The sequence below is a fragment of the Mastomys coucha genome, unplaced genomic scaffold, assembly GCF_008632895.1.
Source record: "Mastomys coucha isolate ucsf_1 unplaced genomic scaffold, UCSF_Mcou_1 pScaffold22, whole genome shotgun sequence".
NCBI classification, from domain to species: Eukaryota; Metazoa; Chordata; class Mammalia; order Rodentia; family Muridae; genus Mastomys; species Mastomys coucha.
In genome coordinates, this window is record NW_022196905.1 from 7,862,730 (window position 1) to 7,888,336 (window position 25,607).

Sequence of the window (25,607 nt, forward strand, 5' to 3'; positions counted from 1 at the left end):
AAAAAAAAAAAAAAAAAAAGAAATTCCCACTTTCTACTCTACTATGCATGCTAAATTAAACTTCATTGAATAATAACTTACTGAATGATACTGAGCTCCAAACAGCTAATATTACCAGAATCACTATAGTGTACTGTTTATCCATGTTAATTATCACATTTACATATAGTTGCTATCAAACATCTATATCCTATCTTTAGTTTGTCTTTAATTTCATTGAATAATTTATCAAAATGATAAAAACTACATTAAAGCAGCATACCTTTTTTCAGCTCGGACTTTCTTTCCACAGTGAGAACAGGTGTACATGTTGTCCCCTTCCAAGGTGTCTTTAATAGTAACTTCATCGAGAGACTCCTATGTGTAAACCAACATTGGGAAGGTGACATGATTTACAACATGCAATTAGTCAGAATGCATAAAGAAAATCAATTTCTTCTTTTTATAAAAAGCAATTTCAAATATGAAATCATTTCCTCATATGAAATCTAACTTTTAAAAGATATTTACACTTTTACTGGGAAAAAAACCAATTATGTAGTCTATCTGTAGTACTTAAAGAGCAAAATATGAAAGAATAAACATGAAAATAACTATTTCTATATATGACCACAAATTTGTTGTGTGTGTGTGTGTGTATATAAAGCTCAATTTATATACAGTATCACTCACATAAATATTCTTCATATCTGCCACCTGGCACCTCACAGTATAAAACTCTTCAGCAGTTTGACTAACATGTTCACAATCCTGGATGATCAACAAGCAAAAATTAGCAATTTATTATGAGCCCACCACCAAAACCCTTATAAAACAACAACAAACAGATATACTTACCAATGAAACAACATTGTTTGTAATGACACCTCCAAACAGGCTTTTGACGGTATTTTTCTTTAACATAAAACAAATCAAAGTCAGTGACTGAAATTCAAAGTTATATAAATTTCAGACCAATTTTCAGGATTCTGGTACTAACCAGTTCTGGAGACATTTCTTCAACTTTAGTAATGAGGTCTGTGAAAAACTCTGTCATATCTTTCTGTTCCCCAGTATTCAGAGGCTGCTTATCCATAGTATACGTTTTACAGAAAGGTCTAGGGTTATATGCCTTGCACTCACTCTCCTGCAAGAGAAAAGGAGAGGGAGAAATATCAAGTAAGAAATGGCCAGAACAAAATTTCAGAATCAACATCAATCATATAGGGTGGAAAATGCCATGTCTCTAGCACATACAAGGTGGAAGCAGAAAAATCAGGAATCCAAGGCTAGAGAATCAGAACTTCCTGGGTTTATGAGAGACCCTGCTCAGAACAACTAAAAAAAACAACAAAACAACAACAAAATCTCTGCCCCCACAGAAAATAAGATAAAAACCAAACTCAAGACAGTAAAGCAAGTAAGAAAGTTTTCTGCCTGTCACCAGACAGACAGATTCTCTCTCTCTCTCTCTCTCTCTCTCTCTCCCTCTCCCTCTCCCTCTCCTCCCTCTCCCTCTCCCTCTCCTCCCTCTCCTTCTCCCTCCCTCCCTCTCTCTCTACCCCACCCCACCCCCAGGTTTCACTGTGTAGTCGGGGTACACTTCAAAATAACTAGCTGCCTCTGTTTCAGATTCCTGCATGCTAGGGCTGGAGGAATACTCCACTATACCCAGCTGAAGATGACAATTTTTCCAGCCACGCACTTCACTTCTTTTGTTTGAGTTGAATGGTATTTTTAGTTTAGTAAGATGAGATCATAAGCCGGGCGGTGGTGGTGCACGCCTTTAATCCCAGCACTTGGGAGGCAGAGGCAGGTGGATTTCTGAGTTTGAGGACAGCCCGGGCTATTCAGAGAAACCAAATCCAAAAAAAAAAAAAAAAAAAAAAAAAAAAAAAAAAAGATGAGATCATAAACTCTCCTTATAAAATTATTAGAACACAAACTTTGATTATAAGCTTAAAATAAACTTTTGCAAGCCAAATAAGTTTCTGTACACTGAACTCTATGAAATTTTATTAAAAGCAGTTCAGACTAGAGATGTGATGGCACAATGTTAACTCCAGAACTCAGAAAGCAGAGGCAGGAATACTTCTGAGTTTGAGGCCAGCCTGCTCTGCAGTCTGTTCCAGGACAGCCAGGGCTATATAGAGAAACCCTGTCTCAAAAAACCAAAACAAAAAACAAAAACAAAAACAAAACAAAAACAAAAACAACAACAACAAAAAAACAAAACTTTAGTATCAAAAGTAGAAGAGAAACATGGAAACTGACAAATATTTTGTTGACTCTAAGACTTCTAGTTGATTAGACAATAGGAAGAAAAGAGAGAAGAGTAGAGTTCTGAAGAACCTTATATATATAACCATACAAGTAGAAAAGCAACAAGGTAATGAGCTTCAAAGGGCTTCATGTTATCAGGGATGAAGCTGGTAAAGCAGCATGAATAAGATCATAAATACGATACTTCCCTTAAAAATTAATTTTCTACTTCAAACTGTGTGTGTGTGTGTACCATCTGCATAACTAGGAAAGAAAGGGTTGGATTTACAAGCAACTGTGACTGGCTGAGGTGAGTGGCAGCAAAACTCTACAAACACAGTAAGAACAAAACTCTACAGTTTTAAGTGAGGTACCAGTATAAAAACATCTATCTTGTTTTTTTATTTTTATAAGTTTTATTTATTTATTTATTTATTTATTTATTTATTTATTTGTATGGAGTTTTTTCTGCATGAATGTCTGTGTACCAGGCATATGCAGTGCCTGCAGAGGCCAGAAGAGGACATCAGATTCTCTGGACCTGGTTATAGAGGGTTGAGGGCTGCAATGTGGATGCTCGAAACAGAACCCAAATCCTTTGCAAGACCAGCTAGTATTCTTTAGCTGTCTTCAGACACACCAGAAGAGGGCATCAGATATCATTACAGATGGTTGTGAGCCACCACATGGTTGCTGGGAATTGGACTCAGGACCTCTAGGGGAGCAGTCAGTGCTCTTAACCACTGAGTCATCTCTCTATCCCGATCTAGCTTTTGTTAAAAGATTCATTACTTTTTCCAATGTGGAGATAAGACAAAGAGACACCAGTGAGAAAGTCTGCATAAAAGAGTTAAAACTCTGTGCTCGCTGGTTTTATGTAAACTCTATACAAGCCAGAATCAGCTGAGAGGAGAAAACCTCAATTGAGAAAAGGTCTCCATAAGATCTGGCTGTATGCAAGCCTGTAAGGCATTTTCTTAATTAGTGATTGATGGGCCATGTAGGGCCATCCCTAGACTGGCAGTCCTGGGTTCTAGAAGAAAGTAGACTGAGCAAGCCATGAGAAGCAAACCATGAGGCACACTTCATGGTCTCTGCATCAGCTCCTGCCTCAGGATCCTGCTCTGTTTGGAGTTGTTATCCTGACTTCCTGTGGAGATGAATATTTTGCGTGGAAGTATAAGCCAAATAAACCCTTTCCTCCACAAGTTGTTTTGGTCATGGTGGTTTCCACAGCAAGTGACGGAAAAATACTAGAAATGAAGGGTAAATTAATAGAACATAAGTAACTCAGTTATAAATCTTACAAAGAAGAGAGATAATAAGTCTAATTAACAGAGCCAGTACAATATTTACCATCACTTTCATATAAAAATAATCTGATTAGTTATTCTGCACATTTTTCAAACATACCATTAAATATGTAAACATTTTCTGAAGTTCCAGAAGAGTTGTCTTATGCTTCATATCTTCTGAATACTGAAAGTAAAGAGGAAACAGTGAAAAAGCTAACAGTGGCATGCGGACATCCCTGTAGACCTATAATGTGCTGAATACTACACTTCTTCATCCTTTTGGCTGTATGGAAGGAAACACCTCACAAATCACCCTTTTATTACATCTTAGAAAAATCAGGGTATTTTCCTATTACAATAAATACAGTCATAGCCATTATGATGGAAAATTGAATATAAAGAGATCTTTTTTAAAATGGCTTTCTGAGCCGGGCAGTGGTTGCACATGCCTCTAATCCCAGCACTTGGAAGGCAGGGGGAGGTAGATTTCTGAGTTCAAGGTCTACAGATTGAGTTCCAGAACAGCCAGGGCTATACAGAGAAACCCTGTTTTGTTTTTTTCCCTCAAAAACAAAACAAAACAAAAAACCTGCTTTGTAGATCATATACCTTATTGATAAACAAAAAAAAAAAAAAAAAAAAAAAAAGTACTTCAAGTATGTGAATTCCCTTGTAAACTGAAATATTATAAATTATATTTCAGTATCAATTAGTCATATTATGCTTTTTCCTAGAATAATACACTTCAATCCTAAGGAAGAAAATTGTTTGTGATTTTTTTTAAACAATCTAGACATCTAGACATCAAAATACTACACTCCATGACCAGAGAATCGGGCTATTATATAAACCTAATTGCTTTTATCTATTTTTTAAGTTTATTAATTTGTACGTGCTGCAGGTATATGCAAGGACTCCAGAAGTCACCCTCCAGTGTGGACCTCAGGAGCTGTCTTATTTTTAGACACACTGTCTCCCACTGGGACCTCCTATTCGTTGGCTAGACTGGTTGGTCAGCAAACTTCAGGATTGCCTTGTATCTGCTGTCCCTACACTGGGATCACAATAGGCACCACATACTTGGCTTTTTACATGGATGCTAGGGGTCAAATGCAGAATCTTTAAGTTTCTGCAATCAAGTAATTTACCCAATCAGTCATCCTTCCCTTACAAAAAAAGACAACTCCTCAAGTTGTTTCACCTAGTGCAGTGCTTTGAATAAGAATGGCCCCCATAGGTTCCATGTTTGAATGCTTAGGGAGTGGCACTATTTGAGAAAATATTAGTAGGTTTGGACTTGTTGAAGAAGTGTCTTGGGGGGGTGGGGTAGGTTGAGGTTTCAAAAGCCTAAGCCAGGAACAGTGTTGCTTTCTCTTCCTACAATTCAGATATACAATTCTCTCTTAGCAACCAGGTCTGCCTATGTGCCACAATACACCCTGACTTAAGGATAATGAACTTAAAGCTCTGAGATTATAAGCAAGCCCCAATTAAATACTTCCTTTCTAAGAGCTGGACACGGTGTCTCTTTAAAACATTTACTACCACAGCCTGAAGCTTGCAGTCCTCCTACCATGACCTCTCAAGTGCTGGAGTCATAGATCAATCTTGTGAGAAATAAAAGTAACATGGTTTTGCTGTGTAAGAGCTACAAAGTAAGATTACAAATTAAGGACTACAAAGTAAGGATTAAAAAGAGAGAAATCTGTCGTGTGTGTGTGTGTGTGTGTGTGTGTATGTGTATGTTTGTGTGATTATAAAAGGTTTGAATAAAGAGGGTTAACAAATTGGGAAAAAAATAGTTAAACGAGTACTTTCAACATGACAGGCGTAATATTTGAGACTATGAGAAATAAAAATTTCTAAATTGTAACAGATCTAATATATGCAAAGTACTACCCAATGAGACCAGCCTAGGATACAACACAAGACAACTTTTCCTAAAAATGAAATAACTCAGTTTTTTGGGTTTTTTTGTTTTTGTTTTTTTGTTTTTGTTTTTTTTTGGAGACAGGCTCTCTATGCAGCCATGGCTACCCTGTAACTCACCATGTAGAGACTAACAAACTCAAAGATCTGCCCGTCAGCCCCCCCAGTTTCTGAGTTTAAGGTGCATAATAACACGCTCAACTAAGTAAGAAAATTTTAAAAATACAAAATGTTACATAGATTTCAATTCAATTAAAAAATATTCATTCATTCAAAAAAAAAAACCCTTCATTCATTCATTCTGTTATATGTGACTGTATCTGGGGGCTAGAATTACAGATGGCTATGAGTACCCTAACATGGATGGTGGGAAGTAACCCATTTGTCCTTTGGAAGAACAGAAAGTGCTAACCATCTCTGTAATTAGCACAGGTTTAGTTTTTAACTGAAAATGTTACTTTTAGTTAATGATAACTGGCGACAATGCTGAAACTTTAAAGTATTCTTTAACATGAACAAAAAAGCATCAAAATGTATGACCAAGTCATTATCTAGAGGGGGAACAAAGTCAATGAAAACATGATTCTTTGATAAGTAACTGGTTTTATAAAACACTACAAGCCTGGCAGTGATGGTATACACCTTTGATACCAGTGCTGAGGAGGCAGAGGCAGGCGGTTCTCTGCTAGTTCAAAGCCAGCCTGGTTTACAGAGTGAGTTTGAGGACTGCCAGGGCTACACTGAGAAACTGTCTTTAAAAAAATAAATAAATAAATAGAGTCAGAGAGCCAACCCCTGACATTATTAATGATAATCTTCTATTCATGTAGACAGGAGCCTAAAATAATTATCTCCTGAGAGGTTTCATAAAGCAGAGGATGGAAACAGATGCAGAGACCTACAGCCAAACATCAGGCGGAGCGTGGGGAGTCTTGTGGAAGAGTAAGGCAAGAACTGAGGGAGCCTGTGTCATCAGGAACACCACAAAAAGACCTAGAGAGTCAACTAACCTGGGCTCATGGGGGCTCACAGAGACTGAACCACAAACCAAAGAGCATGCAGAGGCTAGATCTAGGCCCCTGCACATTTGTAGATATCCAGCTTGAATTAAATGGGAGCAGGGACTATGCTGCCTGCTATTGGATACCCTTCCCCTAACTGGATTGCCTGGTTGGGCCTTAGTGGGAGAGGAGATGCTTAGTCCTGCTGGGAATAGATGTCCCAGGGTGGGTTGGTACCCAAAGGGATCCTCCATTCAGAGTAATGGGGGGAAGGATTTACAAGGGTGCAACTGGGAAAACAGGGAAGGGGAGTTGCAATTGGGATGTAAAGGGAATAAACAAACAAATAAATAAATGAAGTTTAAAAAAAGAAATCTGTATTATTTTTTACTGAAATACAATATTAATTCTGCATAGCAAGCATATAAAGTCCAAAACTACATTGTCCTTTGAGAAATAAATTATAACACATAATGAAACTACAAGTAAGTGTAAACAAATTTAACTACACTAAAAGAGTTTGCCAGGACAACAAAAATTTCTTTTCCCATATATTCTTGATATTAAGCAATATATTATATCAAATTAATTATGATTTATAAGTTTTGTTTTTCAGTATGGAAACTCTACCTTAGCAGTGAAGACAGCCTGCCTTGCCTCTGGTATCATGTAAAGCTGCTGAATAGTGGAAGCCAAGTAACAAGTAGCGCCGAGGTTAGTCAGGCCAACAAACCGGCATTCTGCACGTACATCCTCATGAGGCCAGTAGTCCCACTTATAAGGTGCATGGGCTGCTGATAAAAAGAGGGAGAAGATGCCCCAAACAAACTTAAACATATCTTGCTTTGATTGGCAGTTACTACCTCTACTGATTCCCTAACTAGTATGTGTAGAATTATAATTTAAAATATTAACTATTAAAAAACATTTTAATCTAATTATAAAAATTCAGGTAACAGTCAAAGAAATCCCAAATATTTAAAAAACAAAAGGTTTTTTACATTTTTCTAGTAAAATTAAATGCTGACTATTCTATCAACAATGTGTATAACAAAGTGTGTGAAAAGGTGATTCTTTAATCAACACCCTTTAATTTTTAATTTCTGCATTCAATTTATAGAGATTCAAGAAAAAGATGGGTGCTTACACTGCATGTGTTGCGCCATAACCCAGTTGTGTATTAGCCTGTAGTTCTCAACAGATCCTTTTACCATCTCTACCAATAAATCATAAGCAGCAGCTCTGGAAGAGTGAGATTTGCACTTTGGCTGCCGTCGGTCCTTTAGACTGGGCAGCAAAAACAGAAGATTGAAGATATCTCTTAAAAATTCCTAGGAGGTGAGAAGAAAGCAGGTATGTTATCTAAACATGATACCAATTATATTCCAAACATACTGACACAAAAAACAAATTGGATAATGGACTAGCTATAACCTACTAAGGTATTAGTCAAAAGTGTATAGCAGTGTCATAAATCATCATTTGAAAATCTTACCAAAGTTCTTTCTCTTGAAGAAACGAAATAGAATGGACCCATCTTTTAGTTTCTCCCCACTTCAAATTTTGTATCTATCCTTCAGATTATCCTTGCACAGTATTATTATTTTTGTTTATAAATTACCAAGATATTCTATTAAGGCTTTGTTATTCCCTATTTGCCAAGTCCTACAGATGTTTCTTCATCTGGTGAACAACAAGAACAGAAGCATCTCACCCACCCTGAGTGGCAGTCATGCAAAAAAGCAGAAACATTAAGAACTTTGCTTGTAGTCAAAACTGTGGCAGATGCCAGTTAGGATGAGAGACATGAACCTCTTTCCCACTATCTTCTTAATTTTGTAAACTGAAGAAACAAGGTTTACAGTGAAATGGACCTAAATTGTTTTAATGGAATCAGTTTTCAAATCCTAATTTACAACAGACTTTCGACCTAAATTCAACCTGTGTATTATGTTACATTTTGGTTATAAAGCAGAGTTAAAGAAGTTCATTAAGCACATTTTAATTTAGGCTTAAGTACAAATAGAAAGCAATGTGCTTGAAGGAAAGCTAAGGCATGCCCAAGAGCAAGGTTGGGGGCCTCTCAAAGATGAGTTTACTCAGGTTATCTTTTCAATCAATTCTACAAAAAAGCTGTTGATTCATTCTCTGAGAACTACATAAAACTGTACACTGTACTGTGACTGCATCCCCCCCACTTCCCTCTCTACTATACCTACCTAATGTCCATTCATCTTGCAACATGTGCCCTTCCCAAGCTCATTTTCTTCTTCTTCCTCCCTCTCTCGCCTCCTAGCCCATCTCGCTTACTTTTTCTGAGGCAGAGTTTCTCTGTATAGCCTGGGCTGTGCCTGTACTCATTCTGTAGACCAGGCTAGCCTCAAACTCAGAGATTCACCTGTCTCTGCCTCCCAAATCCTGGTGTTAAACTTGTGTTACCATTGCTTTCTCTTTCCTTTCTGAATCTAATGAATGCTCCTCCTATAGGCGTGGCAGAGCCTATCCCCACCCGCAGTGCTGTCAACTGCTGAAAGTTCCTCAGCTAGGAGACCTCAAATCAACTGTTCTCTTCTAATCATTCTCCCTTACACTGTACCTATTATCTCTTACACATCCCAAACATTACTACTGTATTCACCCTGTGCTCAGTACCTCCTAGAGTCACGAACAGAAAAACTAAGTATTAAGATTCAAATAGCATCACTCTTTAGTAAGACTGGCATTTCATTGCAGTCTGAAAAACCTGACTTGTAATCCGTTCCCTAGGTGAGTATCAAACTTTTCCTAAATGACAGAAGTGGCTCACTGTACCAAACTGCATGTAGTTTATGCTAAACATCTGTTTTACTTTTAGGAAACTTGAATATCAGCAACTGGAAATGAAGGACATATGCTGAGTCAGAGTAACCACAATGGCAAAGTTGAAGCATGTTCAATTCTACTATAACAAAAACTAGGCATGAGTCCACTGTTAAGTCCTGTGAGTCCTGACAAATCACTCATCAGGGGTGGTACTGGGAACTCAACACACAGGACTCAAAAAACTAAAACCAAAACATCTAAAAAGGTTTACCACTAGGATGTTTTCTCTTCTATCTTACTACTTCCAAATAATATAAATCATTCTTTGCAAAAGAAGACAAGATTGGCTACTAAATACACAAAATAATTTGAGTCTTATTTCATACAGATGACCCAAAGATGGTATCATTTTATTTTTATCTATTTAAGGATTCAGAACTGAGATTAATGTCATGGAGACCCAAAAGAACATGTTTAGCTACATTGGTAACCAAAGATTTCAACAGAAAGTATGAAGTGGCTAATAAAAAACTAACAATCTTTGCCAAACATCTCATATCTCAAAGGAAATTGAGCTCTATCTGTATCGTGATTTTGAAAGCGTGTACGTAAAGCCTGTGATCAAAGCATTTTGCCATAAATACTGAGCCAACGAAAATTTTTGCCTTCTTTATTCTGAATCTACCTTTATTTTTCACAAAATAACGTACACAAACTGGACAGAATTTTTTTGTTTTGTTTTTGTTTTCTGAGACAGGTCTCTCTATAGCTCCAGGGGTCCTAGGACTCACTATATAGAGCAGACTGACCTTGAACTCACACAGAGCCACCTGCCTCTACCTCCTGAATGCTGGGATTAAAGGTATTCACTACTGTGACTCAATATTAAAAAGGTTTTGGTAATAAAACACTGTGTAATACAAAACAAATTGAAATGTACAGATTTGCATGCTTGCAATGCCAGCAATTAGGAGGTAGAGGCTGGAGGACCGGACTTTGAGTTCAAAATCATCCTATACTACATAGAGTAAACTATATAGCATTCCAAGCCAACCTTGGTTATCTCAAGACAGATTAAAAGCAACAAAAAACTATCAAAACATAACTCTTCCCACTATAAATGTTATGTAAACAACATTTCTTATATTCTACATCTAGAGTCCTTACCAGAGAACTTAAGAGAATAAAGGTACTCGCTACCAAGCTTAATCTTTTCATTGCTGGAAACAACATGGTAGAAGTTGTTGTCCACAAGTCGTCTTAAAAGCATCTCACATATGCCATGGCATAAATATGCCCACAAATATTCACAGGAATACTCACATAAAATGCACACGACTATCTATATTCCCAACACTCTGGAAATAAAGGCAGGAGGATCAGGAACTCAAGGACAGCCTTGGTTGCAAATCAAGTTCAAGACAATCTTAGGCTACATAAAACCTTATTTCAGAAACAAACAAAATACCTTGGCAGGTATGGGAGGGATAATCAAGACACACAAGAACCTTCATTGTTTTGCAGTACTAGGCAGCTTTGTTTTTTCTTTTCTTAAGAAAAGATTTATTTATTTACTTTATATATATGAGTACACTGTAGCTGTCTTACGACACTCCAGAAGAGGGCATCAGATCCCATTACAGATGGCTGTGAACTACCATGTGGTTGCTGGGATTTGAACTCAGGACCTCTGGCAGAGCAGTCAGTGCTCTTAAGCCCTGAGCCATCTCTCCAGCCCCAGCTTTGTTTTCTTTAGTAATTTTTGTGTACAATGTTATAAAAAGAAAATCAGTTTAGTATGTATCTAATTTTGCATAAAAATTTATATAACAACTCAAACACAAATCTATACACCTCATTATTACCACTGAATATACTGGTGGGAAAAAGGAGAGGGCTTTGACAAAATAAAATACAGAATAATAACTGCTGTCTTAAGAGAGCTAATTTTTAAAAAAGTACATATAGTAGTTTCTGGGAAGAAAACAAAAACAACAGCAACAAATTAAGTGTGATGTGCTAGCACATGCTTCAAGTCCCTGAAAGTCACACACTGAAAAATAAATAAACTGGGATATTAGTAATAAAACTGATCAGTATTATTTTATAAATACTGTATCAATCAATAAAAAGTAGTAAAAAAATCAGTAACAAGTAAAAAAAAGGGGCTGTGGGCTTTGTTATAGAGAAGGTAAAATATAAGAGTCATAGAACAAATGAACTTTAGGGTATAATGTGCATATATGTGTATGTATGTGTACACGCTTTACACACACATATATATTATATATATTATATGTATATACTACACAAATACAAAACTACAAATGCACATATATGAATAACACTAGACATATATATATAAACAAGTGACAGTACTCTTTTGATTACTGTTTAAAACACAATAAGTAATCTCAAGATTGTTATCTCTCAAAATAAAAAGTAATTTCCTCACTGCAAACGATGAGAAAAGTACCAATGACATAGTCATTAGGAGTTGTAAATATTCAAAACACATTTCAAGGAGGCCTTAAAAATAAGAAAGCAGGAATTGGAGAGATGGCTCAGCAGTTAAAAGCACTGGCTGCTCTTCCAGAGGTCTTGAGTTCAATTCTACAGCAACCACATGGTGGCTCACAACCATCTGTAATGAGATCCCATACCCTCTGCTGGTGTGACTGAGGACAGCTACAGTGTACTCACATACATACAAATAAATAAATAAATAAATAAATAAATAAATAGTGAAGCCATTATAGTTGGAATGATTACCACTAATTGATTATACTATGTGAAGACATTAGTGCACAAGAGAAAACATATATAAAAACATTTTCACATAGGAAACGTCAAAGTAGACATTCCCCTAAGTAATAGAAATTAAAATTTGTTTTTACATTCTAAACATATATTCTAAGCTTCCTATTTTCACTGTTAATTTATTCAGAGTCCATCATCAAGTTCTAGCAAACACAGTTTGGATATATTGTAAAACAAAACATTAACACACATATAATGAAAAAGGAATCTTCAACTATAATTCATGCATATATTTTAAAGTATACCTGTCCTTCTCTTGAGAATTTGAAGGGTGGCTTGTGTTTAATAACACTTGTTGCGAGCCTCAGGAGCCCCGAAAGCCCATCATCTTCTATACTACCGTCTAGGTGGTCCAGGATCTCTCTACTGTTACAAAAGAATACAAGCAAAAGATAAAATAAAGATATTCTTTTATCTTTGTTCAATAACGTAATTGGTAAATTTGCATTAGATTTTTACCTGCGAATACAGTCAGCCAAATGTCTTGCCAAAGCATCTAAATCAAGGAGCGTTGTCTTAAGGCAAAAAGAAAATACAAAATTCAAATACAAATTTTTATGTTTCATGTATCACATATTAAGAAATATAAATTATTTCATTATATATAATAGAAGTTATTTTACAAATCAAGTTAAATTAAGGTAAATCTTGATGTACCTATTCGTCTACATAGTATCAAAACCAAACAAGCAAACCCAAAAAACCTATACTTTCAAGTCCATTAAAAAGGGTAGTGGAGGCTCATGGGCTAACTAAATCTCAGCACACAGCAGGCAAAAAAAAAAAAAAAAAAAAAAAAAAAAAAAAAAAAAAAAGCATGATAGATTATCAGAGCCACAGTAGTAATTATAGTGGAAGAGTAAATACCTGACAAGATACTAAAGGACTATCTTTTCTGATTTCGTTTATTAAGAAGAAATTACAGCCGGGCAGTGGTGATGCACACCTTTAATCCTAGCAATTGGGAGGCAGAGGCAGGCGGATTTCTGAGTTTGAGGACAGCCTGGTCTACAGAGTGAGTTCCAGGACAGCCAGGGCTACACAGAGAAACCCTGTCTCGAAAAACCAAAAAAAAAAAAAGCAGCAGCAATTACACATATACACAAGTGATGTGTACCACAGTATACTATCCCCAGTATACTTTTTTTCTATTGTCATTTTCTTTGACCCATGCTTTAATGATAAAGTAAACATTACAGTTAATTTCTACCAGCTTTAATTTTATACCTGAAAAAAATAAAATTAAACCAGACTCCACAGACTAGACATAATCCAAGAAACTAGAGCTGTAAAAGGGAAAATTACTTTGACAAGAATTATATCTCCTTCATTAGCATAAGTAAATGGATAATGCCAGATTTAAAAGAAAATTTATCTGGTATCACTACTTTAAAAAGTAGTAATTAAATAAATTAAAACTTGTTCAATACTAATTTTGTAATTGCTTCCCAAATAAAAAGGCTTTACAAAGCTACTTGTAAAACAAAAACTGAGAGAGTATAAATATCTCAGCCTAATTTTTATGATGACTATATATTATACTTCCATTTGTATTTACATATATATGCAAAAGTTAAGAGAAAATGGTTCTTAAATATCAAAATTGATCCTCCTTATGTTAGTCTCACCTCTTTGAATTAACATACATATATTTCCAGGTGAACTAATTTGTATAAGGAGGAAAATATAAAGTCTATATGGCAAGTTTATCTTCAAAATGTAGACAGGGTTTCTCTGTGTAGCCCTGGCTGTCCTGGAACTCACTCTGTAGACCAGGCTGGCCTCGAACTCAGAAATCTGCCTCTCCCTCTGTCTCCCAAGTGCTGGGATTAAAGGTATGCGCCACCACTAACTGGCGAAAATGCTATTTGTTTTAAACATTGATTTGTTGCTCTTTGTGGTGGGACAAATCTTTATTCCAAGCACTTATTTGTTCAAAAGAAAATGTTTTAGTTTAGCTTAAAATAACTTTTTTATTTTTTACATATTTCTTATTTTTACATACTTATATAAACATTAGTATTTATTTTATATATCCAGGACTCTAATTCTAGCTGCTATTATAAAAAAGATACATACATAACTTAAAAACACAAATTTCAGAACTGGAAAAACGGCTTAGGGGTTACATGCACGTGCTGATCTTCCAGAGGACTCAAGTTTGGTCCCCAGCCCACAGTGAGGGGGGCTACCACCAGCAGCTGTAACTAAAGCTCCAGGTCCTGGAGTGGTTTTCAGCATTGCTAATGCTACAGCCCTTTACTGCAATCCCTCGTGTTCTAGTGACACCCAGCCATAAAATTATTTGTTTCTACTTCGTCACTTTAATTCTGATATGGTTATGAATCAAAATGTAAATATCTGATATGAAAGACGTTTGATATGTGACTCCAAATGGGTCATGACCCACACAGGCTGAAAACCACTGCTCCAGGAAATAATATGCCCTCTCCTGGCCTTGATGGGCAATGCACTTATGCTGGCATGAATAATACATATTTCACTTCTAATTAAGGTTTTGCAAATCTTAGATTGGTCAGAAGTACATATAAATGAAGATTTGAAGTCAAAGTAAAAATAAGAAAGGAACCAGGGCAGAACACAAAGGAATAATGTAACAGGAAAGTTAGGAGAGGACCTGCTACTTAGAGATGAATAAAGGTGCCCTCAGCTAAAAGGACAAATAAAGCCATGTGCATCCCTGTGCACGACTTGGATATCTGTTGGCACAGTAACAACTGAAAAGGATTTCTTTGAACATACCTGACTAGCATCCTTTATGTGTATGTTGTCCACTAATTTGCATAATAACCAAAAATATTCTTTACATCCAGGTTTTAACAGTGGTTCTTCTTCATAATCATCTATCTATTAAAAGAAATTTTAGCTTGTAAAATCACATTTTAAAAATATTAACATATTTAAGCAAGTAGAGACTTTATGAAATTAAATGCTTAAACAACTAAGTAATACACAAATAGTAAGAAGAGTGAATTCCTGGTGAATTCTGTGAAATCATAAAATCAGGAGATAAGGAAAAACAAAATATCAACTTTAGTCCAAACTCAATCTGGAGACAGAATAAAGCAATGTCTCAAAAGAAACAAAACAAAAACAAGAAAAGAAAAACAATGTTGAATAATTTATAAAAAAAATATAATCATAGGAAAATATGCAAATTCTACACTATATTTTTGTAAATTATTTTAAAATGCTTTACTAATGGACCTTTTATTATATTATGAAAAAAAACAAAACAAATAAACAAGGGCGGGCGGTGGCGCACACCCATAATCCCAACACTTGGGAGCCAGAGGCAGGCAAATTTCTGAGTTCAAGGCCAGCCTGGCCTACAAAGTGAGTTCCATCAACAGCCAGGGCTACACAGAGAAACCCTGTCTCAAAAAAAACAGACAAACAAACAAAAAAAAACATTAAAAAAATTAAAAAAAAAATCAAATGAATGAAAAAGGGTGTTCTACAATTTTTCAACTTTGTAGGGACAAAAAGCATCTCCAAAATTGCATGCTCATGACAGACAATTCAAAGCTGAAATCCATGGATGCTGTTAGTGGCTGTAATGCTGGCCCTGAGAATGGTATGAGACATCGTGGTGTACACTTACATTCCTAGCACTCCAGGGATGGGAGGACTGGGAGTTTATGAGGAAACAAGGATACAGTACACAATAACAAATTTGCAACAAAGTAAAATCTTACCCTTAGAGGTTTGAGTGCTTGAGCATCAGGAAGGAATTTCAATAATGTTGAGGCAGCCAAAAGAAGGAAAGATCGATGGATTGAGTCTCCTCCATCTAGGCCTGATAGAGATAGCTTATAGAGACCATTGCAAGATTCATGGCGAACTGCAGTCTGAAGGAAAAAACAGAGGCAGCCTTCAGTATTAAAAGGCTATTCATAGGCTAGGTAAATAGCTCAGTTGGTAAGAGTTTGCTTTGAGTTTGCTCCCCAACTTTAACTCCCAGCATTTTCTCAATCAGGTTATAGTAAAGCATACTGAAATCCCAGCACTGGAATATTATGCTCAGCTACTCAGTAAGTTGGAGGACAGACTGCTTCTAAAGATAAAGATTATCCTAAACTGGATTATCAATCTTGATATCAACCTGGGCTATATGAGACCTTGTGGGGGTGGGGTAAGTGGGTAAATCCTGGGACTATAACACATATAATGGGGCATTAGAGCAGCTGTCCTGCACGTATAAATAAGGCCTTGGGTTTGTGCCCCAGCACCTAGAAGGGCGGGAGAGATGTAAGCAGAAAGGAGAGGAGCACTTGTGTGAATGCAAAGGGAAAAAGTAAAGAGGATGAAAAATAATAATAATAATAATGAAGAAGAGTGAAGGGTAATAATGTTAGTAAATTTCTTTTCTGTTTGAAATGAAACTTTTCTGTTGCCTAAGGTGGCCCCAAATGCTAGCCTGGCACTCCTTATCCTCTTGCCTATACTTCCACATGCTGAGAACACAAGTGAATATGACTGAGGAAGGCTGACTTCTTTCCCAAAGCATTTGTTTTGCTGAGGACTAAGCACAGAGCCTGGCACATGTAAGGCAAGCAAGTGCTGACCTACATCACCAGCCCTAGCAATGTATTGTAAAAAACATACAATCATGTATTCAGTAGTGCATGGCAGTATATGCCTATTTTATTTTAAAAGAAATGCTTAATTATGGCTATAAAGCAGAAACAAATATAAAAATATATAGGAAGAAAAAATAGAATTAAAAGTTTTTCATAATTATGTTATTTACAACATAAAAACATTTTAGAACCACCAAGCAATTTAAAAGGTATTTAAGTCACTTCACAGACTCCAAGTGAACTATCCAGATGTGGCCACTTGGAACATCCAAAACAGAACACAACTTAAGAAGAGACAAATATGAATGTATAATATTTATACATTTTAGTTTATCAGATTCTGTATCTACATAATGAAAATGATTAATAGACTCATGAACATTCCTGCAACATTATTTGATCTTGTAAAATTAGCAATGCTAATAATAGAAACACTTGAAGAAGCAGCAGCAGCAGCCTTTCCTTTCTCTCTTACCTCAGGAATAAGGAGGGTCAGCTTTTTTAGCCAATCTTGTAAATGATCACTATCGGCAAGACTAGACTTGACTAAAGAGCAGCAATGAGCCCAGCTCACCAAGAGCCACATTGAATAATGGGACACTGAAAGAAAATAAAGGCATGATAGGGTTTGTGTTATAAAGACACAATGCTCAGTATTAACTACAAACAATTAAATACAAACAATTGCTCTTACATACGCTCCTTTAAAATTATATTTAAAAAACCTTAAATACATTTTGTTGAGCTCTTACCTTCATGTCTAGACCTGTGATCAGACTGAGCTTTCAAAACTCTGTAAAACAAAAATATGACATCACTCCTAATTAACTTTGGCAATGTAGTAAAATAATTACTATATATTCTTTAACTTCACTCAAAATAGACAAGAAATTTACATAGTCAGACTCTGATTGTCACTTATTTGTAAAGCTACTAGGAAGTGAAATTCTTGGGAAAGCAACAAGACTTTTTTCAGAAGATAGGATAATATAGGAAGTTATTTAAAAAAAGAGGAAGAGTAAGTTTTAAGGTCTATTACACAGCAAAATAATTTATATGTTAATAAAAATATGTTGATTATGCCGGGTGGTGGAGGCAGTGCATGCCTTTTATCCCAGCACTTGGGAGGCCTAGGTAGACAAAGATTTCTGTGAGTTTGAGACCAGCCTGACCTACAGAGTGAGTTCCAGGACAGCCAGGACTATTTCAAAACATCCCCCAAAAACAAAAAAAAAGAAAAACAGCAAGAAAACAAACAACGCAATAATAAACACTTTGATCTGAGGTATGGCTCACTGGTAAAACAAAACAAAACAAAACAACTCCACAAACAATAATAGTAACAAAGTAGATTAAAGTACCACTGTACTTCAATACAGTTGTTTCCCTAGCACAGAGTAGCATATGAAAGGCCCTGGGTTTGGTCCTTGATACAAAAGAAAATAAGTGTATTTCACAATAAAATAAAAATGAAAGAAGCTGGTACTGCAGACCAGTAATTCCAATCAATCAAGAAGCTGACACAGGAGAATTGGCCTAGTTTGGCTGACTGGTGTGGGTTTCACTCCTTCCACTATCTGGGTTCTAAATGGCCTAGTACCTTTATCTTCCCTCTCAGCAATTTTGTTGCCACCCAAAATTAATTTCTAAACTCACATTAAAAAAAGAGATACATTAATATATCAACCAAGAACGTGATATAATCATTGTGTGTACATGTTGTCACCTTTAATTGCTGGGTGGCAAGCGCCTTTCCTACTCATCCTGTTGATCCTTGTTTGTTTTATAAAAACTGTATCCTCACATGAAGCTCAGGCCTGTGCTGACCTCATAGTTCTTGTGGCTCAGTTTCCATAGTAGGGGGCATTATGGAAGTGCACCCACAGACCTGACCCTCATGGTTAGTTTTTATAAACTCATATAGGCAAAATACATTTAACTCAAGAGCAATCTATACGTAGCTGCATTAGAAGAACTTTAGTAACTGTTAAAAGGTTCATTCTCGTTCCTTGGGTGACAGCCTTAAAAAACATTACAGCACAGAACTCAGACAAAACAAGAGCTCAAGAGAAGTAGTGCTGCAATGATTACAATAAGCCTTTTTATGTTTTCTTTTAAGAATGAATTACATCACTGGGTGGTGGTGACGCACACCTTTAATCCCAGCACTTGGGAGGCGGAGGCAGGCAAATTTCTGAGTTCGAGGCCAGCCTGGTCTACAGAGTGAGTTCCAGGACAGCCAGGGCTACACAGAGAAACCCTGTCTCGAAAAACCAAAAAACCAAAAAACAAAACAACAACAACAAAAAGAACTAATTACATCAACTTTATATATACTCTTTGTATACAACAAAGTTCAGTCTAATAAAATACTATGAAGTATTTAAAATTATTAATTTTAATGATTAATATATTTCTAGTATAATTCATGATGATATAAGACATAAAAAAGACATAAAACTAGGTCTCCATATATTAACCAACCCCTTCCTTTTTGTCTCTTTACCTTTTGGGAGGTGGGGGGGTGTTTTTTTTTAATGGCTTAGGAGCCCAGGCTGTCCTGAAATTCACAGAGACCCACCTGCCTCTGCCTCCCAAGTGCTGGGATTAAAGGCATGTGGTGCCATCATCACAACCAGGCCAAACCTATTTCTTTACTTGAAATTCTGTATTAAAATTTTCTATATTTCAAAGTTTCTAAAGTAGTCTAAATAAATGGGATGAAGTTGCTTGTTCAAACCATACACTGAGAATTAAACGAAAGTTCTGTGAGTTAACATATTGTGTACTGCTGGTGCTCCAGTTCATTTTGTGTGTTGGGAATACAGGGGGGGGGCAGGTAAACAGAAAGAGAGACAGAGGCAAAGATCAAGCGAGACAGAAGGAATGCATGTACAGGTATGATACAAGCTTATTCAGATGCAGAGGTCCCAAAAAATCTATAAGGTATCTCCCACTTTTCACATATTCTTTACAGGTAGGATCTATCTGTAAACAGAGTTCAGATATATTAGACTAGGGTATAAGCCAAGAAGCTCCAGAGACCTTCTTATCTCTGTCCACTCATGATATAGAGCAGGTATGTAGGGATGCTTGGCGAAGTGGGTGCTGAAATCTGAACACTGATCCTAACAATAAAGCAGCAAGTACTTTAACTAATGAGGCTTCTTGCTAGCTTGTTTAGTTTTACACATACATATCTAGTTCCATCCATGGAAAAACCACAGACAAAGAAAATGTAAATCACCCAGAATTTCAACATTTCTGACAAGCAGAACTAAAGCATCTTTCAAAAATAACTGCGGAATCTCCCCAAATCTGAAGTCAATTACACACACACACACACACACACACTTGCAGTTACTCAAACATATATGTAAAATTTTGAAAAAACTGTTGGGAAGGGGAGCATGACATCAGGACTGAGAAGGGTTACTAGTAAGACAGATCTACAATATACCATAGAGACGTTGTTTAAGAAAGAACATTTATCCTCAAATGATAGGAGTACAACAAAGTGAAGAACACATTTCAAGTGGCTTCTGTAAGGCAGCTTGCATAATTTGAGAAAAAGGAATAAAGACATTAAAGAATTTTATATAAATATTTCAAATCCATGAATCCAAATTAATAGTAAACTAGATGAATAACATTAATAACATGCATCTCCTTACATAGTAATGGGTTATCCAATAATATTGAAGAAATTCTAATAATTAGGAAAATCAACATTTAGCAGAGATAATACTAACATTTATTCAAGAAAAAATTATTGATAAAAGCTCAAGGCACTTGAGGTTTTATGGGAAGCAGTAGGCTTATAATTTCAGAATGTCTTCATACTGACAGCTTATTCAAAAAGAAGTTTTGAGCAGAAGAAATAGGAATAAGCTAGATTAACTCTTAAAATTAGTATTATCAATAGCAAATGACATCATCAGAACATACTATGAAAAGCATGTCACTTCTGGAGTATTACTACTAAAATGTAAGAAGCAAACTGAAAAATGTTCTAGAACAACCCCTTTGGTTTTCTGGTCCAAATTGGGCATAATGGGCACATGCCTGGATTCTCAGAATTCTAGATTCTGAGGCATGAAAACTGCAAGGCTGAAGGAAAGCAGACCTGGCAAGATCATGTTTCAAAAGAAAAAGAAGAAAAAGGGGGGGGGAGGGGGATGCTGTACTACTAAAATGTCAATATTATGAAAAGGTTGGGAAAGTATCTCTATTTACAAAAAAGGGAAGATTATGGCAACTAACGGCATCATATGATGCTGAACCAAGAACAAATTATCAAAAGTATTAAAGGACTACAACTACAAAGATGGCTCAGTGGCTAATGGTCACTGCTCTGCAGCATGAATATCTAAGTTTAAATCCCAAGCACCCAAATAAAACCTAAGGCATGGATGCATTTCTCTGTAGTCCCACCACAAGAGTACATGGACAGGCAGAGCTCCCACTGGAGTACACGGACAGGCAGAGCTCCAGGTATCTTGTCTCAGAAAGTATGGTGGAGGGCAGTAAAGTAAGACACAAACACCTAGCTCTAGCATCAGCATGAACTTACCCAATTAACAGGGGCTTTAGAATCTAATTTATAGTAAAATGCTTGTCTGTGGCCTAGCACTAATTCTAAAAAAAAAAAAAAAAAATCATCTAATGATTGATTGAGGTCATTAATTGAATGTATAAAAACTGAGGATTTATCTTTAAGATTGTGTGTTTGTGTGTTTTTGCGTGTATGCGCGTACGTGTGTGTGTGTGTGTGTGTGCGTGTGTGTGTGTGTGTGTGTACATGTATGTACACTTGTGCCCATAGAGGCCAGAACAGGTTACTATATACCCTGGACCTAGACTTATAGGTAACTGTGGGCTTGCAGGAATGAATGTTGGAATCAAATTCCACTCTTCCTAAAACACACATTAGAACTACCTATAATTTCAATCCCAAGAGACTAGAAATTCTCTTCAAATTTGTGCTGATAACAACAGACATCACCAGTACACATCCATACACATCCACAATTTAAAAAAAAAAAAGTCTAGTCACTAAAAAAAAATGCTTGATTTTAAGAGACAAATATCAAAATAGTTCTACATAATCATAATGTCTATAACTTACATTCATGAAATTCCATAGAATTTATAAACATACACAGAAATACTCATGAATATATGTTTGAGTAATGTTAACAAGATATGTAAGTCTAGATTAAAAAGTAGGGTAATATAAAATCCTAGTAACTTTTATATTAAAAGCTTTTTCAAAATGAAGTTATTTACTTTTTTAATGTATATGATATACATGCAACCATGGTCAGGGTGGATATCAAGTATCTTCTATTATTCTCCACCTTATCTTTAAGAAGGGGTCTCTCTTTTACTAAAACTGGGTCTTACCTAGTTGAATAGACTGGCTGAGCTCTGGGGATGATCCTATCCCTGATGCACATCATCTCTAGAATTATAAGTACATACCTTATCATCCGGCATTTATATGGATGCTTGGCAGTTGAACTGAGGTTCTCATGCTTACAAAAGTAAGCATTTTTACTCAGTCATCTCTCTAGCCCCAAAGTGAAGAATCCACCTGCTTCTGCCTCCACAATACTAAGAGAAAAGGTGAGTGCCACCATGCCCAGTTCAAAACGAAGCTTAAGAAGTGTATATACATACATATATAACACAAAAATGCATACCTAGGAGCCAGATTATCATATGTATAAGCAACAGACATAAGTCGCTGAATCAAACTGGTTCCTTGGACAAGCACAAGAAACACCTTTAAAAACAAAAACATCAAGGGAGAAAAAAAAAATCTTTGAATACAGCAAAATATCAAATGTACTTTCATTCCCCCACCTCCCCTAAAATCATGCAACGGTAAGTTTTATTTCTTATGTGCACACTAAGCCAGAATTATTTGGTAAATAAGTTAATAAATATAGAAGTGCATTTTTCCTAACTGTATAGCACCTAATGCAAAAATCTCTGAACAAAATATGTACATATTATAAACAGCAGGTATGTTTGACTAGATGAAGGCTTCGTTTGTATAATCTAAATTATTTTAATAGCCATGTAGTTGCTATATTTTAAAAACCAAAGCACTATAAATCTCCCTAAGTATATTTTACATCAATATTTACATATATTTAGTATTCAAATATAAGTAAATCACTAATAAATATCAGTAAATATAAAAATTATTTAGAGAGATGACTCAGCATTAAGAGCGCATGCTGTTTTTGAAAAGGACCCAAGTTTGGTTCCCAGAACCCACATGGAAGCTCATAACTGTGATTCAATGCCTTTTTCTGAACTCCTTGGTCACCAAGCACTAATTAGGTGTACATGTACATACACTGGCAAAACACTTAATATACTTAATATAAATATAAAACACTTAATATACATAATACAAAATACTTAATACATAATACAAAATACTTAATATACATACAATTTTTAAAAGGAAATTATTTCAAGAGTTAGTGAAAAGAATCACATCAATTTATTTATATTACAATGTGAAAGGTTTCTTCTGGTAAAAACATAATAGAAACATTTAAGAAATTACCAAGTACCATCTCCCACTAGTTAACACTATGGAATGCTCAAATCCATGGAACTTTTCATATTTAAGAGATATAAATAATTTACAATACTAGGAGAGATGAATTTTCAAATGTAATCACTAACATTGCAAAAGTGAAACATACTTTAGGTTCCCATTTATAAATAGTTCCTAAATCTTATAATTTACCACGAAATTCCTCTATCTGTACCAATTCGTTACTCTCGTGTTTTGTGGCAGTTATGAGATGAGGTGTGCCTCTCAAGGAGTGAGAGAATGAGGAAGAGATTTCAATAAGACTCATCTTAGTCTCTATTTCCCCAATCACAAACAGAGATGGTGAGGGGTATACATTTGATTATCTGAACAAAGAATACATAGTCAAAATGATCGATTTCTGTCTCTGTCTCTCACTCTCAAGACAGGATTTCCCTATTAACTCTAGCTGGGTTGACCATTCAGAGATCTGCCTGTCTTTTCCTCTGGAGTGCTAGGATCCTAGTGTGTGTCACCAGACCTGGCTCATGAGCTCTGCTTATGCTGAAAGATGTGCTCATTTTTATACTGTTTTCCTGTATCTTTGAAGGGCAAGATTCTTCCTTTGACAGCTGGGTTCCTCATATAACCTGTTACACTAGATAATGGACTTCCTTGTTTTTGAATATTGCTCCAGAGGTTTTTGACCAGAAGAGATAAGGCTTCACCTTTTAAATGTTGTTTTGTGTGTGGTGTGTGTGTATGTATGTGTGTGTGTACACATGTATGCAAGTACTCAAAGAGGCCAGAACAGAACATTAGATCTTCCTGGAGCCAGTTATGAGCTATGTGGTAGGGATACTGAACCAAAGTAAAGCCTTCTGGAAACAGAGTAGGTGCTCTTAACCTCTGAGCATCTCTGCAGTGCCAGTCTTCAGATTTCAAAAGGACTCATTTCACTAATTCTAGTTCAACAGGTTATCTCTGGTGAGCTTCTAACTCCCTACAGCTCAAACAATGATCTTCACTCAGCTATAGGAATGATGACTAGTTCTTTGCCTGGCTTCTTTTAGGACTCCATTTTACATTTTAGAACTTCTACATGCGTATATGAAATTCATCTTCTACTACATTTCCTCTGTTGAAACATGTATTTCTGAATGGACTCTGATACACTCAGAATGCACATTATAATGCTCTAATTATACATGTAATTGTAAGGTTAGATACCATACTAAAATGGGACATTGTGCATTCCTGTTAAATGAACAACTGAAAACTACTACCAAAACATCATTACAACATCAAATTATGACATTGCTGTGGCTGATAGGTAGTATCATAGTAATCAATTATGTATTAGTATATTCTTAACTTTATAAAAAAACAAACCACACGCTTCCTCAAAACTTAAGCAGAATTCATTAGAACAATTTAATGTTAATTTCCAAACTTTACCTCTGTTAATCGTGGTATATGAAGACTCTTGGCGTGATCACCGGCAGCCTTTCTTGATTTTCCAGGCCAGGTTCTTTTCCTATGGCTTTCGGCTATGCCAGACCAGGCAAAAACATCATGATAAGCTAAATCCAAATCTGACGGATCTACTGCAAACTGGCAGATTAATTTCAACAAGCAAGCAAGACAATCCAGCTGCCACTGTGAATGAGAAAACATCAGCTTTTCATTTCATATGTATGATAATAGTGACGAGAAAAATAAAAATTGTGGGTAGATAGATTCTCATGAATGTGCTACATGACATTTTTAAAAGATTTATTTATTTATTTTATGTGTATGAGTACACTGTAGCTGTATAGATGGCCGTGAGCCATCATGTGGCTGCTGGGAACTGAACTCAGGAAGGCTCTACTCGCTCCGGCCCAGCTAACTGTAGCTTAGCTGTCTTCAGATGCACCAGAAGAGGGCATCAGATCTTATTACAGGTGGTTGTGAGCCACCATGTGGTTGCTGGTATCTGAACTCAGGATCTTCGGAAGAACAATTTTTCCATTTAAAATGATAATTTGTGAATATATTAAAGATAACTGTTCACAGGAATTATTTCAACTACAAGGAGGTTCCTTCAACTACTTTCCTGGTAGCTACCACATTAGAGTTTGAAGTTTTGCCTCTTCATCTAGAATTTATAACTCAATGCCTATGCTTAATTGAGAGGTGCAAATTATATGTAGCTCACTAGGGAGAAAACAATTAATATATAATACAAATAGCATAATATTGGCAAATGGTCACTGATCTCTGGATTCATTGGTTCCTAAGTAAACTGAGCTTTTAGCTGAGCATACCCCAAGAGTATACTTTCGGTACCACAAGAATAAAAAAAAAAAAAAAA

General features: G+C 35.9%; 1 protein-coding gene across 6 annotated transcripts in view; it reads right to left on the reverse strand.

Annotated features, from left to right (window-relative positions):
* The window catches only part of Usp34 (ubiquitin specific peptidase 34), a 191,979-nt gene that overhangs the window by 56,950 nt on the left and 109,422 nt on the right, over positions 1-25,607 (reverse strand). For 4 of the 6 annotated variants that reach the window (XM_031342435.1, XM_031342437.1, XM_031342439.1 and 1 more), the window contains 15 exons: positions 24,710-24,910; positions 22,398-22,480; positions 17,445-17,485; positions 17,168-17,292; positions 15,808-15,960; positions 14,852-14,956; positions 12,548-12,603; positions 12,334-12,454; positions 7,614-7,797; positions 7,097-7,260; positions 3,655-3,720; positions 980-1,126; positions 838-894; positions 673-750; positions 263-357 (listed from right to left, as the gene is read on the reverse strand). In XM_031342435.1, coding sequence (XP_031198295.1) covers positions 263-357; positions 673-750; positions 838-894; positions 980-1,126; positions 3,655-3,720; positions 7,097-7,260; positions 7,614-7,797; positions 12,334-12,454; positions 12,548-12,603; positions 14,852-14,956; positions 15,808-15,960; positions 17,168-17,292; positions 17,445-17,485; positions 22,398-22,480; positions 24,710-24,910 — 1,676 coding nt within the window. The remainder of the gene's footprint in view (positions 1-262; positions 358-672; positions 751-837; positions 895-979; positions 1,127-3,654; positions 3,721-7,096; positions 7,261-7,613; positions 7,798-12,333; positions 12,455-12,547; positions 12,604-14,851; positions 14,957-15,807; positions 15,961-17,167; positions 17,293-17,444; positions 17,486-22,397; positions 22,481-24,709; positions 24,911-25,607) is intronic. The other 2 variants (XM_031342440.1, XM_031342436.1) reach the window with 1 other exon arrangement.